Source organism: Cherax quadricarinatus, chromosome 7 (genome assembly GCF_038502225.1).
Source record: "Cherax quadricarinatus isolate ZL_2023a chromosome 7, ASM3850222v1, whole genome shotgun sequence".
NCBI classification, from domain to species: Eukaryota; Metazoa; Arthropoda; class Malacostraca; order Decapoda; family Parastacidae; genus Cherax; species Cherax quadricarinatus.
The window spans coordinates 15521490-15538560 of NC_091298.1; the positions used below are offsets into that span (position 1 = coordinate 15521490).

General features: G+C 40.6%; 1 protein-coding gene across 3 annotated transcripts in view; it reads right to left on the reverse strand.

Moving 5' to 3' along the window:
- LOC128690637 (enolase-phosphatase E1-like) overlaps positions 1-17071 on the reverse strand; it is a 64251-nt gene that overhangs the window by 12933 nt on the left and 34247 nt on the right. For 2 of the 3 annotated variants that reach the window (XM_070082324.1, XM_070082325.1), the window contains exon 3: positions 993-1245. In XM_070082324.1, coding sequence (XP_069938425.1) covers positions 993-1245 — 253 coding nt within the window. Of the gene's footprint in view, positions 1-992; positions 1246-1796; positions 1962-17071 lie in introns of those variants that run through there. The other variant, XM_053779371.2, reaches the window with a different exon arrangement.

The window sequence follows — 17071 nt, forward strand, 5'->3', positions numbered from 1 at the left end:
CCTCTGCTGGTTCCATCCTTGTCTCCCTTCTTAACTCCTTTCACTTTTGTGTCCTCTCCCTCAGCTGCTGTCGTTCTGTTTGTGTTTTGTCTCTGTCTAAGAACACCCTCTTGTATTCTGCTGAGTACTTCAACCGTGGTTTCTCTTGGAGGATCCTGTTCTGCACTGTTTCTGTCCTGAAAATCAGCTTGATCGATCGTTTTCTCCCCTTCAAGTACCCCCCTATTCTCTGAAAATTTACAATCTCGTCCATGTCTTCTTCACCTATTTCTGTGATGATGTTCTCAATCTCCTTTCTTTCTGCCTGCCGTCTTTCAGTGTGTCCTTCCCTCGCTCTCCTGATACCTTCTTTAGAGGCTCTATGGTGTCACCCCCTAAATGGTGTCACCCGGGGCGGCCCGCCCCCCGCCTCCTCCTTACGATGCCCCTGTATGGAAATCACTAATGATCCCAATGGAAATAAGTCGCTAGCATGCCTAGGCATGCTAGTGGCCTTCTTTGTAATTAATATTTTATAACATGTAAACCACACATTGTAAGCTTTACAAGGAAATAAAGATTTTGATTTTTTGTTTGATTAAATAAATTTACTCATGTTTCCAGTCACCCAAAAAGCGATCCTTGGTTCTTTGGGATATGAGTTGAACCCTCCACTACTGAGGTACAAACTAATTTTAATAGCAAATTTATTTTAACAAGTAAATAACAATGACAAAAATAATTCATATTAAGCATTAAATCCATTTGGGTCATTGAACGCAGTCTTTATTTTGCATCCCATGCCATCCTGATCTGATCCTTCGCCTGCTAAGCGCCAGACACACTTTCTATTTATACTCGCCTAGATCAACAACGCCGTATAAGTAAGTTTATTCAAGTACAGGTACACATAAATACAGTTACATAATCATACATAGCAGCATATGTGTAGATTACCAAAGATAACCCAAGAAAGTCAGACATAAAAAGAGACATAGAGTGAGTACACATACCATGGGTTGTTCTCTGCCTGCTCGAGTAGATGAAAGTAGTGCTGCTGACGATTGACAATAGCATAGATGGTGAGGATTACAGCCAAGACTGTGATGACGAGGCTCACCACTGATGACACCAGGAAGGTCTTAATGGTGAAGTTCTTATACCAGAGACGGTGGGCGATGAGGCCCGAGATTCCGCAACACATGGTGGACATCCCAGACCACACGCCGGCCCCAGACCAACACGTCTCAGGCTCCACCCAAGAACCTGCCAAAGACGGATCAAGGTAAGTGTACAATATTTCACGAGGCACTAAACCCGTGTGGGTCATTCATCGTTCGCTAGTTGTGGTTTGATCTATGCCCAAGCAATGTTTGTGATCGTTCTCATTCCTATTCTGTCAACAACTTGCATGCAGCATTACTTTAATTTAAAAAATGGGATGTACTCTGGGTAAGCATTCTGAAAGCATTACAGTTTGACGAGACTAGCAGTAATGTAAAGCCCGTAGTATTTAGACTGCATAATTTCTGGCATACTATGGCAATTAATTACTCAGTTTGAGCCTCAGTGTTATGAATGGTGCCGTATATTGTATTTTAAGTTGTCAATTCATGGTCGAAATTATTTAGCTTTAAGTTTTTCATATTTAGTATGCGGCAGCATTCACGTACGAGACTGATGCGTGCTTAATTCAAGTAATAATAATAACTTTATCAAGTGGCAATTTCGTGGGTTATTCTCTCTGATACATCGAAACTACCTCACGGTAATATTGGCAATTTTTATATTAGGCAAGAAAGAATGATTCAGCTTACCTAGTTAATTAAGTATTTTTCGTACATGGAATTGAAGAGCTTCGTCACCCATGAAGTGCGTGAGATTGTCTTAACAGAGCATGACGCTGGTTTACACGCCTGGCTGATGTGCAACTATATGAGACTTCGCTAAGATGAATCTACCTGGAGTTCATTACATTGTAACTTGGTCATGATTGTGACCAGATCTACCTAGATTTTATTACCTTGTTAACTTGTTCATGATTGTGACCAGACCTACCTAGATTTTATTACCTTGTTAATTTGGTCATGATTGTGACCAGATCTACCTAGATTTATTACCTTGTTAACTTGTTCATGATTGTGACCAGATCTACCTGGAGTTCATTGCCTTTGTGCCTTGTTCAGCTATCAAAACTTTGAGGCCCAGTCCCTGGACCCATTATGTACCTCTGTAATACCCACAGGATGGGTATGGGGTGCACAATAAAGATATTAAACTGAGTGTGATATTATGTGAGAAGTTACTTTCAAGGATTCTGTTTGGAAAACTAATGTTGTTTTGATGAGTGACCTGTAGCCTAGTGGTGGAGCATTAGTCACAGCTGAAAAGACCCCAGCTGGTCTCCTTACGCCTAATACCATGGTTCATCTATACTTTAATGGGGAAGAGGTTCCTTGATATTAGTGAAGGATTCTTGATGCAAATAATTGGAGCTATCCACCCCTTCCTCGGACCAAACCTTATTGTCTCCCATTTCCCGGGCAATTATGACCCTTACGTGTTGAGTGCTTTTCCTTGAATAGGATATTAATAATAATAATAATAATAATAATAATAATAATAATAATAATAATAATAAAAATAATAATAATAATAATAATAATAATAATAATAATAATAATAATGTTTGCCTAACGGGTATTCGTCAACTGTTGTGGTTTGGCATACTTTAGGGCAATATAAATTAAATTGGGCTGAGATTTAAAATGAGCTGAGGTAGGATAACAGTTCTTAGCCTGTAAATAGAAATGTATAATCAAATAAGTGTGTTCTAACAACAATCCTTCACAAGACAACAATGTACCTGTGAAGCACATCAGTGTGGTTGCTTCATCGACCGTGCAGGTGACTCCTGGTGGATTTTTTTTATACTAGTGTGAAAGAACCTTACAAGTAATTTCTCGTCTGTGCATAAGCGGCATCCATTAGCTCAATTTATACAATATTTTTTTTTTTTTTAGGTTGAGATGATAAAAACCTTCGCTATTTTTAATTTACAATTAGATAACATTCAGAAAAAAACTGTTCTGTGTTGGTTATTTAAAGAGGCTGGGAAGATGGTGAATAAATTTGAGGTAGATAGATGGTGAGACGTTCCAGGAAGAATTAGAGGGTGTGAAGGAGGTTTTATGAGGTATATGATCTAACAGACACGTGGGAGCCTATTAGATAGATAAGAATGATGGAAGTAGAGGTGTTGTTAGATTCATGGAAACCGGATAACTGGACTTAAGTTTTGGAGGTGGGAAGTTCAGTGCCTGCACCCTGAAGGAAGAGTGAGGAATGTTACGGCTCGAATTTAAACTGGGATGTCCGTACACAACTAGGGAATAAATAATTTGATAAATATATTTTAGTTCTCTGGGTCATATTGATTTAGTTGGAAAATGGTTATTGTGTTAAAAACAATACTAATCTGCAGTAATGCCATTGGTATTACTTTCAGTTCAGGTTTATCACTGTGAGGCAGAAGTCGAGTGCGTATGAACCTTCAGACGACAAACTCACGTTCAAGAGATTTAGGACTGCAGCATAATACTTGAATTTGTAGTTATATAAATATGGTTGTTTCCTGTATGGCACTATTTGTTAATAATATTAATGAAGTCTGATTATAGCCAGATTACGTTTCAAAGCTTATCATTGTGCTATTATTCCAAATAGTCTAAAAACGGAACTGATGATTCACTTTTTAGCTGTTGTCAGTGAAGGGACTGTACGAAGTGGATTTTTTATTCTTTACTGCCTAGAGCTAAACCCGTGTGTCTTTCAGGGCAAAGAGTAGTGGAAGCTCGATCCTCCATCAGTTATTAGCTAGACAGACACGCTACCTAACTGTAGTCTCCAGGACTTTGTTCCAGCAGAAGACTTTAATGACGAGTGTCCAACCAAGTTCATACGACGCCATCTATTTGGATAATTCACACCGTTTGTGGGAAGTTCACACCGTGTTTGTGAAGTTCACACCGTCTTTGTGAAGTTCACACCTTGTCTATGAAGTTCACACCGTCTTTGTGAAATTCACATCGAGCTGGTGAAGGTTACACCATGTGGGAAGTTCATCCCGTGTATATGTATTTGTGGCATTATGTGGAAGCAAGATCTACCTTGACCAAAATATGCAGTCGAAACTGTTCAAAAAATACAACGATCTTTAATTAATTATCAGATAGGAATGTAGGTATAACCACAGTCAGGAAACCTGAAGTGACCGGATCCATCAACAAGTAAACTACAGTTAAAAACAATGCACCTTAAGTCAAGTCTAGTGCAGATGTGTGGTCATGAGAGGTGCTAAGGTTATTGTCCAGTACTAGACACTATGGTTGTATAGTACGATGATTATATGATATCCAACATATAATTGATCGGTGCCACACACACTATGGTTGTATAGTACGATGATTATATGGTGTCCAACACATGACTATATAATGTCAGACATCATCAAAGTACAGTGGGCGCAACACCCTGACTGTACGGTACCAAACTTACTGTAATAATTGACCGTCTCATGACCTTTGCCACAGCACGTCTTTTCAATAACTGTCACACAATTCAGGTAGTGTCATATTAGCAAGAGCATCACGTACGCAATTACGCCATGACCTCGAAGGCAACAAAAACCTCCCGCTGTTGGGTCGATCTGCAAATCAAAGTCCAACCTCCGGCTGTTGGGACGAAGTGAAAACAATTACTCTTTCTCCTATCTACACAGCCAACATCTCTGTATTAACATAGAGGGTGGTAGCCCACAAATACTCCAGAAATCCACTAATTGATTTCATAATGTGTGTTGTCATAACGTAAGAGTAATGTGGGTCAAAATTAGATTGGGAGAATGCTAGCGAATTTGAGCTTCCCACGTGTTCTCATCGGCAAGAACGGTCAACAAACGATACCCGCACCGATGAACAACACGCAGTCAGCTTAACCTAACCGATGACTGGGAAGTTGTTGTAAGCCTAGCAACACGGATGATGGAGTTCTCGTAGCTCAACAATGCGGATTATGGAGTCTTAAGCCTAGCAATACAGATGGAGTTGTTGTAAGCCAAGCGACACGGAAGACGGAGCCGCAGACGTAAGCTGTAATAGAGACAGACATGGATGAATGAGGCGCAGGATCACATCTTATCATATATATACATGCACGTACTAGTGATCACGTCTCCACCGTTAACCTCACTAGTGACAACGGCAAGCAGCGAGGCTCGAACGCAGCTTGATAATTCAGTAACATATTTTACAGCGGTGTAGTTTTACGATTTCGAATTAGATTAGATTTTGCCACCGAAGTGGCTAGTTTATTGTGCATCCCATATCCATCCTGTGGACGGTAGCGCAAGAGCATATGGATACACAAAAGGCCTAGGAACTAGGCCCCAAAAGGGTTAACAGATGTACATATGGATTTATATCTACATATCTACAGTTCATTTATCTACTACAAGCAAATTTAGGAAATTTGCTTATTATATCTGGTATCTTATTTTCATTAATAAGATATCTTGACATGTCACATAGGTTATTATACTGTCTCTGCATTCCTCAATAAGTGGACAATTACGAATCAAGCGCTAATACTGGCCACAGCCAATGGACAAGGGTCAGAGCAATAAAAGAAGATCCAGTAACCAGCTAAGGACTCCTAACATCAAAGGTGAGAGCAGTAAAAACACGAGGAAAACTTGTGGTACTGCCAGCCAGGACACAACCCTCATCACCCACCGGCACCACCACAACACACGACAGACAACAACAAACATGGCTGCTGCCACAGTCCAAGATAACTCCTTCCCAGTATTTGATGTAAAGAAGATTACCGACCCAGAAATAGCTAAACTCCTTACGATTCAGAACCAAACGATCACCAAACTAACTCAAGAAATGCAGGAACTAAAAGCTAGCAATGCAGATTACCTCAACAAGATCACTGCTCTAGAACATAAACTAGACACTCTGGAACAACAAAGCAACACCCACACCCAGTCCCTAGACACTATCAACACTCTAAAAGACCAAGTCACCCTACTTACTACCAACATTACAGAGGAAAGATCAAGAGTGGACCAACAACTTGCCAATGTCATAACCAACTTCCAAGACCATAATGACCAACAAAAGCTATCTGACGCTGTTGTAATTAACAGCAAACATCTCCCAGCCACAGTCACCCAAGAGACCTGCATGGAGACCACCCTACAGCTTATCAAGGACCACCTTCGCCTTAACATACGTAGTGATGACCTAAAGGATTGCAAACTGATGGGCTACCAAGCAGGTAAAAAAACAGTGCTGTTAAAATTCCAAACTAGCCTACAAAGAAACAACCTACTAAAAACATCTATTTCTATGAAAACTGATGTTTACGTCAATGAGTGCCTTACCAAAACAAGACAAAACCTTCTTTATCGGCTAAGAAAATTACGCTATGCCCAAAAAATCCACCAGTGCTTTGTGAGGGATGGAAAAATCGCAGTTAGGAAACAGCCCACTGGGAAGAGATACTTCATCTCTACAGAACATGACCTTAAAACATTCCTGAGTGAGGCTGGACTAACAGAATCAGATTAAAGTGCAGATAATACCCACAGTCCACAGTTAGTGTTATATTGTCATAAATTTGTGCCCCCCTAAAATTCTAATACCCCAACTACTTTTGATTGTCATTGTTGTATTCAACGACCATTCTACCTCATAGTCTTAATTTGTTTAATATCTACAGAATCTATCTCCTTTTTTTACAACTTACCGCATCACAGTTCCATCTTATTTTATTATAAACTAGCCATAACTTGTCCTCAATAATTCTACCTCACTTTAAGAAATACTCAATTGCCCAATTTTATTCTAAAATCCCTATTATTGCCCAATTTTGCTTTAAACTATATTGATCAAACTTATTGTAAACTTCTTTTATTGACCATTTTATTCTATACTTTTTTTAAACTAGTATTTTCAACTACAACTTTTATATTATCCTGTCTACCATCTTACTAGCATATTATAACCAAGTCATTGCCATTTTTATTTTTATAATTTTTTTTATTATTATTCTTTTGCTACCTTAACTTGTGTATTTTATCCTGTCAATTTAAATCTAGTTATACTCTAATTCTTGTAAACAACTTATATAAGACCTTAGTGCAATTACAATTGAGAGTCTTGTGCCTTTTTTATATTATTAGATTAAACTCAGTTGTACTATAGTCAATACCAAATTCATTATATTAGACCATAGTGCAATTACTAGTGAGAGACTGGTGCTATTTTTAATTTGTATTTTTATATTATTAGATTAAATCTAGTTGTACTATAGCTCATTCTAGCTCAAAACATAGACTCCACAAAAGTCATTATATTAGACCTTAGTGCAATTACAAGTGAGAGTCTTGTTCTATTTTAAATTTGTATTTTTATATTACTAGTTTATACCTAGTTGTACTTTAGTTCGTTCCAGCACAACACATAGACAACATCAACTTCATTATGTGTAGTAGTGACTATACTCTATATGACCAAAATACTCTAGCTATATACTTATCCAAACTTCCCACCACTACAGATATCAGTACTAGAACTCAACACACAACTCAGGATATAAATAACCATAATTTAAACCTAGAAGATGATTGATTACGTTGACCCTGATCTAAACCTCCATAATCTGACACCCAATCAAAACCTATTGGAAAGTAAATGCCTTTATTACACAGCAACACAAGCCAGCACTATCCTAAACAATGCTAAAAGTCTATCAGTACTTAACTACAACATCAGGTCCTTAAGCAAACACTAAGATGACCTCCTGGCACTCCTTGAATCACTAAAGACACCCTTCTCCTGCATTATTCTTACTGAGACCTGGCTTAAGCAGGACACAATAGATATCTACCCTCTACCAGGATACACAGCAATTCACAACTGCAGACCAAACCAAGTTGGGGGTGGTATTGCAATTTATTACTCTAACCAATTATCTTGTATTAGCACCACTTGCTTTAGTGATGAATATGGGGAATACATTTTTGCTAATTTTACTGTAAAAAACCTTAAGACACCTATAACAATCGGTGCCATTTACCGGATACCTCACACAAACATCCCAAATTTCAGTGAGAAATTAAAGTCACTAATAACAAACAGACAAATGAATAAGCACCACCTTCTCTTAGCTGGAGACTTCAACATCAACCTTGGCTTACTAGATGATCAGCCTGTAACTGATTTCATCAACAATATGAACAACACACTTCTCATACCAACAATAACTAAACCAACCAGGCTCACTGAGACAAGTGCAACCATAATAGACCACATATGGACCAATATACTAGCCCCCCTTAAATCAGGGATAATCACAGATAGCACTACAGACCACTTCCCTACCTTCCTCCTGACAAACATTAGTAAACCACCACTTGAATTCAACAAAGTCTCATTTAGACTCCATGACGAGGCCTCAATAAGGAAGTTCACAGCTGACCTAGAGATTGTTGACTGGCCTACAGAATTCTCCAAGGCCAATGGTATTGATGACTGGACAGACATTTTTCTTAACAAATTACTTAGACTATACAACAAACATTGTCCTATAAAAACGAAACAGATCACAAACAAATGGCTTGGTTGCCCATGGCTAACCAGTACCATTCTGAAATCCATTGACAAGAAACACCAATATGAAAAGCAATATAGACAGGGCTTAATACACAAAGATATTCTTAAACACTATTCATCAGTTCTCACCAAAGTAATAAAGAAAGCCAAACAACTATACTACTCCAGTAGATTCACAGACACTAGAGGAGATATAAAAAAGACCTGGAAAACACTCTCTCAGATTCTAGGGACCCACAAACTGAAAAAAAACAAGAATATTGTCCTAACTAAACCTAATGAAACACCACTACATCCCACTGACACAGCTAACAAGATAAACGACTTCTTCTCAACCATAGGATCTAATCTCGCCAATAAAATCCCACATACCAATGCCCATGCCAGGGACTACCTAGATGGGAATTTCCCAAATTCCTTCTATCTTGCACCAACTGAGCCCTCGGAAGTCACCGAGATTATAAAGTCACTTAAAAACAACTCAGGGAATCTGTCTAATGTCCCACCATTACTGTACAAGCGAGCAGCCCATATCCTTTCGCATGCTATTTCATTACTTTTTAACAAGTCACTAGAAACTAGCACCTTCCCGAAACTACTCAAGATGGCAAGGGTTACACCAATACATAAAGGTGGTGACCCAACAGACTTAAACAACTATAGGCCAATATCAAACTTACCATTGCTATCCAAAATCTTTGAGAAACTCATGCACAGGAGACTATATTCATTTATAACAACACAAAACATACTCAACCCCTGCCAATTTGGATTCAGGAAAAATAAAAGCACTAATGATGCAATCATAAAAATGCTAGATCTGCTTTACACAGCATTGGAAAATAAGGAATATCCACTAGGAATTTTTATTGACCTAAGAAAAGCTTTTGACGCAGTAGACCACGACATCCTACTCCACAAACTTGACCATTACGGTATAAGAGGCCATGCGCTTGCTTATTTCAAATCTTACCTTACTAATAGGTATTAGTATGTCACCATTTAAGACACAGCATCAACAACACGGCCACTTGATACTGGAGTTCCGCAGGGAAGTGTCCTTGGTCCCCTGCTCTTCCTCATATACATCAATGATCTTCCAAACGTATCCCAACACCTGAAACCCATTCTCTTTGCTGACGACACAACTTATGTCATCTCTCACCCTAATCTTGCCACCCTCAACACCATTGTTAACGAGGAGCTGATCAAAATATCGACTTGGATGACAGCCAATAAACTTACGCTTAACACTGACAAAACTTACTATATTATGTTTGGTAGCAGAACAGGAGATGCACAAATTAACATTAAGATCGACAACACTCTAATTACCAGACATAATGAGGGCAAATTCCTAGGCCTATACCTTGACAACAACCTGAATTTCAGCACCCATATCCAACACATAACCAAAAAAGTATCCAAAACGGTTGGGATCCTCTCCAAGATACGATAGTACGTGCCGCAAACTGCCCTTATCACACTATACCATTCACTTATATATCCATACCTCACCTATGCTATTTGTGCTTGGGGATCAACTGCAGCAACACACCTAAAGCCAATAATAACCCAACAAAAAGCTGCAGTAAGAATAATCACTAAATCCCATCCCTGGCAACACACCCCCCCACTCTTCATAGATCTAAACTTACTCCCTGTTCAGTACATCCACACTTACTACTGTGCAATCTACATCTACAGGACCTTAAACTCCAATATCAACCTTGACCTAAAACGCTTTCTTGATAGTTGTGACAGAACCCACAGGCATAACACCAGACACAAACATGTCTACGACATTCCCCGTGTCCGACTAAACCTTTACAAAACTTCAATGTATGTCAAAGGCCCTAAAATCTGGAACACCCTACCTGAGAACTCTAGAACTGCAGACACATTCATCACCTTCAAAACTACCATTAGAAAACATCTTATCTCCTTGATACACCCCATCAACTAACTACACGAATACCACCTGGTGGTTCACACTTACACTCACTCACCCATTTGACCATAAACAGAAATTTTAATCTCAATCTTAAAATAATGAATCCTATGATACTCCAATACTGAAACTATGTACTGTGCCAAAACAAAAGCATTCACATTGCTAAACTCACAAACTAGTATTTAGTCACTTAGCCATAAAACCAACTTACCTCATAATTTGTAATATTTTAAAATAAAGAATTAAACTAAGTCTGCCCGAAATGCCTAGCCATGCTAGGCGTTCTAGTGGTACACTCTGTAATCATTATTTAACTACATGTAAACCACACAACAACCAAATTCTGTAAATTCAACATTGTAATCTTTATAGAGAATAAACTTTGAATTTGAATTTGAATTTGAATTTGTACGTCAACACCTTGCAGGTATTGCCTCGTTTGTGTACTGTGACAGCGACTAACTCCTAGGTACCCATTTACTTCTAGATTGTTATAATATTCGCCAGGACAGAGTCTAGACCTGTTCACTTGTTCAGTGAACAGTGGCAGCAACTGTAAGATTGGTCCGTAAGTCTCAAGTAGCCCACGGATTAAACTTGGGTCCTACCCATTGTTATTCGAACGGTGTCCTGTTGATCTATGCTGTTGAACTGAGAATACAATTCAAAATTAAAGCACTCTCTTTGACAAAGAACCGAATAAGCGAATTAAAGACAGTCAAGAAAAAGCAAAGTTATCGCTGTTTCACATTTTTTTTCCCGATGTTTGGATCGACTAATTAAATCCTGAGAACATAATCACGGATTAAGTTTTTTTTTCCGTTGTTACAACTAGTTAATTTGCGTTAACCCAACATTATCTAGCCTAACATAACCCAATTATTCTAATCTCAACTTAACTTAGTCAAACCTAGTTTAGCGTAGCCTAACTTTGCCCAACCTAACCTAAACTGACTTAATCTAACGTAAAGTATCGTACATACAAAGGATTGCTATAATACGAAGAGTGGAAAACCCACGATGTCCCCTAGTTAAAGTTGGACTCTACGTCTGTTACTGTCAAACAAGATGTATCTTGGTAGAATTACCGACAATATGTTACTTATAAGAACACATGTGCAACTAATGTAACACTTTATTGTGGCAAGTTGGGTTGACAAAGCTCCTGGACAACGAAACATTACCACAATACAGTCTCATTAGTTGAATACGTATTCTTCAACCTAACAAGATATAGTTTCTTGTGTGTGTTGTGTCAACGGCAGCGTGTTATTATCTGGGAGGCAAAATACGAAGTCCATTACATTAATGTGTCCTAACTAGAAGACCGCTAAACAATGCTGGCTGGTCTGTAATGAGAAGTTACCCATGCAGTTACTTCCGGCAATTATAAAAGCATCTGTTATATGTATGTATAATTACCTATTTGTGATTATCCCAATAATTACAGCAGTGCATATATGCTCGTAGTTAACAGCTTCAATTAACTTAGTGTAGAATATTGTAACAGTGCCTGCCACAACCACTGAAAACTATCTTCTAAACGAGCACAGTCCGACTTAATATTTAATATGGTCTGTTCTTATACATTTTGAATTTGTGATATTTTCTTAGTTCTCTTGTTAGCTGCACTAGACTAGACTTTACTAAGAAATAACGCAAATTTTTCGTCTCACTGGAATGGAGGCCCTTTTCAGGTCTTCAAAATATTAGCGATATCTCTTACGATGTAATGTTAATTATTCCACTACTTTCCTCAAGTCATTTTACATGTAGTTGTATATCTCTTTTCTGATGATTGCCAACGAAAGCATTTACGGTACCCCTAGTCTTTTAGTAATCTATATTTCTTAACTGTGTCGTGTATTAAGTTTCGTGTATTTTTAATGTTTTCTACTGATTTTTTTCTTTTTGTTGTACTTATTAAAATTTAGGTCTAATGTTTATTAGGATATCATTTTGACATTTTATATTAATCTCATTTTTAAACTTTCTCAAAAGTTTGTCAGTATTGTAGTGCACAGTTTAAGTGACTTTTCTGTTTATTGTATATTTTTCAAGGTACAATGTGTGGTGTGTAGTTGAAAAGATTGTAGGTATTGGGGGGAGTCGAGGTGGAGTGCTGTGATAAATTGTATCGGAATTGTAAGGGAGGGAGAGGATGAGGGTGCGGGGTTGTTGGTGGTATCCTGGTACTGCAAGAGGGTTACTGATCTGTATGTCCCGTCTCTCCTTCCTTGTGATCTGTCCCATTGTGGTTGAGAAACTGCTCTGGTGACATTTCTTTCTTGATGTGTATGTGTGTGTACTCATCTAGTTGTGGTTGCAGGGGTCGATTCATAGCTCCTGGCCCCACCTCTTCACTGGCCGCTACTGGGTCACTCTCCCTGCACCATGAGCTTCATCATACCTCCGCTTAAAGCTATGAATGTATCCTGCCTCCACTACATCGCTTCCCAAACTATCAGACTTCCTGACTACTCTGTGACTGAAGAAATGCTTCCTAGCATCCCTGTGATTCAACTGTGTCTTCATCTTCCAACTGTGTCCCCTTGTTGCTATGTCCCATCTCTGGAACATTCTGTCTCTGTTCACCTTGTCTATTCCTCTTAGTATTTTATATGCCGTTATTATGTCTTCCCTATCTCTCCTGTCCTCCACTGTCGTCAGGTCGATTTCCCTTAACCTCTCCTCGTAGGACATACCCCCTTAGCTCCGGGACTAGTCTTGTTGCAAACTTTTGCACTTTCTCTAGTTTCTTTACGTGCTTGGCTAGATGTGGGTTCCAAACTGGTGCCGCAGATTCCAGTATGGGCCTAATGCACACAGTGTACAGGGTCCTGAACGATTCCTTATTAAGATGGCGGAATGCTGTTCTTAGGTTTGCTAGGCGCCCATATGCTGCAGCAGTTATTTGGTTGATATGTGCCTCAGATGTGCCTGGTGTTATACTCACCCCAAGATCTTTTTCCTTGAGTGAGGTTTGTAGTCTCTGGCTCCCTAGACTGTACTCCGTCTGTGGTCTTCTTTCCCCTTCCCCAATCTTCATGACTTTGCACTTACTGGGGTTGAACTCCAGGAGTCAATTGCTGGACCAGGCCTGCAGCCTGTCCAGATCCCTTTGTAGTTCTTCCTGGTCCTCTTCTCATCAACTTCACATCATCTGCAAATAGGGACACTTCGTAGTCTATCCTTTCTGTCATGTTCACAAATACCAGTCCTAGGTCCTAGGACTGGTCCTAGGACTTACCCCTGTGGAACCCCACTCATCACAGGTGCCCACTCTGACACCTCGTCGCGTACCATGACTCGCTGCTGTCTTCCTGACAGGTATTCCCTGATCCATTGTAGTGCCTTCCCTGTTATCCCCGCTTGGTTCTCCAGTTTTTGCACTAATCTCTTGTGTGGAACTGTGTCAAACGCCTTCTTACAGTCCAAGAAAATGCAATCTACCCACCCCTCTCTCTCTTGTCTTACTGCTGTCATCCTGTCATATAACTCCGGTAGGGTTGTGACACAGAATTTCCCGTCCTTGAAACCGTGTTGGCTGTTGTTAAGCTCATTTCTTTCTAGGTGTTCCACCACTCTTCTGATACTCTTCTCCACGACTTTGCATACTATAAATGTCAGTGATACTGAGCTATAGTTTAGTGCTTCTTGTCTGTCTATTTTTTTTAAAAACAGGGACTACGTTTGCTGTCTTCCATACCTCAAGTAATCTCCCTGTTTCGATAGATGTGTTAAATATTGTTGTTAGGGGTACACATAGTGCCTCTGCACCCTCTCTCAGGACCCATGGAGAGATGTTATCCGGCCCCATCGCCTTTGAGGTGTCTAGCTCGCTCAGAAGCCTCTTCACTTCTTCCTCGGTTGTATGTATTGTGCCCAACACTTGGTGGTCTACCCCACCTCTTCGTCTTTCTGGAGTCCCTTATGTCTCCTCTGTGAGCACTTTTTTGAATCTCATGTTGAGCTCCTCACATACTTCGCGGTCGTTTCTTGTGATCTCTCCTCCTTCCTTCCTTAGCCTGATTACCTGGTCCTTGACTGTTGTTTTCCTGGTGATGTGGCTGTACAACAGCTTCGGATCAGATTTGACTTTCGCTGCTATGTCATTTTCAAATTGCCGTTGAGCCTCTCTTACCTGTGCATAGTCATTTCTGGCTCTACGACTGCTCTCCTGATTCTCCTGGGTCCTTTGCCTTCTATACTTCTTCCATTCCCTAGCACACTTGGTTTTGGCCTCCCTGCACCTTTGGGTGAACCACGGGCTCATCCTGGCTTTTTCATCATTCCTGTTACCCTTGGGTGCGAACCTCTCCTCAGCCTCCTTGAATATTGTTGTCATACATTCCATCATCTCGTTTACTGACTTCCCTGCCAGTTCTCTGTCCCACTGAACCCCGTTCAGGAAGTTCTTCACTCCCGCGTAGTCCCCCTTCTTGTAGTTTGGCTTCATTCGTCCGGCTCTTCCTGTTCCCCCCTCCACTTTTAACTCTACTGTGTATTCGAATCTTAAAATCACATGATCGCTGGCCCTAAGGTCTCTTTCATATGTGATGTCCTCAGTATCTCAGTCTCGCTGGTTCATCCTCTCCTCTGTCTCTGGTAGTGTCCCTTATGTGTTAGTACATGAAGTTTTCCAATACCACCTCCATCATCTTAGCCCTCCACGTTTCTTGGCCCCCATGAGGCTCCAAGTTCTCCCAATCGATTTCCTTGTGGTTGAAGTCACCCATGATCAGCAGCTTTGCCCTGCTCGCATGAGCCCTTCTTGCCACTTCAGCCAGTGTGTCAACCATCGCTCTATTACTCTCATCATACTCTTGCCTTGGCCTCCTGCTGTTCTGTGGTGAGTTATACATCACTGCAATTACCACCTTGGGACCTCCAGACTGAAGCGTTCCTACTACGTAATCTCCTGTTTCTCCACTGTCTCCTCTCTCCATCTCATCAAAATCCCTTCAGTTTTTGACCAGCGTGCCACTCCTCCACCCCCTCTGTACCCTCTGTGTGTGTACTCACCTAATTCACCTAATTGTGGTCCCGCCTCTTCACTGATCGCTAATAGGTCCTCTCTCTCTCTCTGCTCCCTGAGCTTTGTCATACCTCGTCTTAAGGCTATGTATGGTTCCTGCCTCCACTACATCACTTTTCAGACTATTCCACTTCCTGACAACTCTATGACTGAAGAAATAATTCCTAACATCCCTTTGACTCATCTGAGTCTTCAGCTTCCAATTGTGACCCCTTGTTTCTGTGTCCCCTCTCTGGAACATTCTGTCTCTGTCCGCCTTATCTATTCCGCGCAGTATTTTGTATGTCAATATCATGTCTCCCCTGACCCTCCTGTCCTCCAGTGTCGTCAGGTCGATTTCCCTCAACCTTTCTTCGTAGAACATTTCCCTGAACTTTGGAACTAGCCTTGTTGCAAACCTTTGCACTTTCTCTAATTTCTTGACATGCTTGACCAGGTGTGGGTTGCAAACTGGCGCGTATGTATGTGTGTGTGTGTGTGTGTGTGTGTGTGTGTGTGTGTACTCACCTAATTGTACTCACCTAATTGTGGTTGCAGGTGTCGAGGCTCAGCTCCTGGCCCCGCCTCTTCACTGAGTGCTACTAGGTCATCTCTCCCCCTGCAAAGTTTGTGTGTGTGTGTGTGTGTGTGTGTATTCACCTATTTGTACTCACCTAATTGTACTCACCTAATTGTGGTTGCAGGGGTTGAGTCATAGCTCCTGGCCCCGCCTCTTTGCTGATTGCTACTAGGTCCTCTCTCTCCCTACCCCATGAGCTTTATCATACCTCGCCTTAAAACTATGTATGGTTCCCGCCTCCACTACGTCACTTTCTAGGCTATTCCACGGCCTGACTACTCTATGACTGAAGAAATACTTCCTAACATCCCTTTGATTCATCTGAGTCTTCAACTTCCAATTGTGACCTCTTGTGTCTGTGTCCCTTCTCTGGAACATCCCGTCTTTGTCCACCTTATCTATTCCGCGCAGTATTTTATATGTCGTTATCATGTCTCCCCTGACCCTTCTGTCCTTCAGTGTCGTCAGGCCGATTTCCCTCAATCTTTCTTCGTAGGACAATCCCCGTAGCTCTGGGACTAGTCTTGTTGCAAACCTTTGCACTTTCTCTAATTTCTTGACGTGCTTGACTAGGTGTGGATTCCAAACTGGTGCTGCATACTCCAGTATGGGCCTGACGTAAATGGCATACAGAGTCTTGAACGAATCCTTACTGAGGTATCGGAACGCTATCCGTAGGTTTGCCAGGCGCCCGTATGCTGCAGCAGTTATCTGATTGATGTGCGCCTCAGGAGATATGCTCGGTGTTATACTCACCCCCAGATCTTTTTCCTTGAGTGAGGTTTGCAGTCTTTGGCCATCTAAACTATATTGTGTCTGCGGTCTTCTTTACCTTTCCCCAATCTTCATGACTTTGC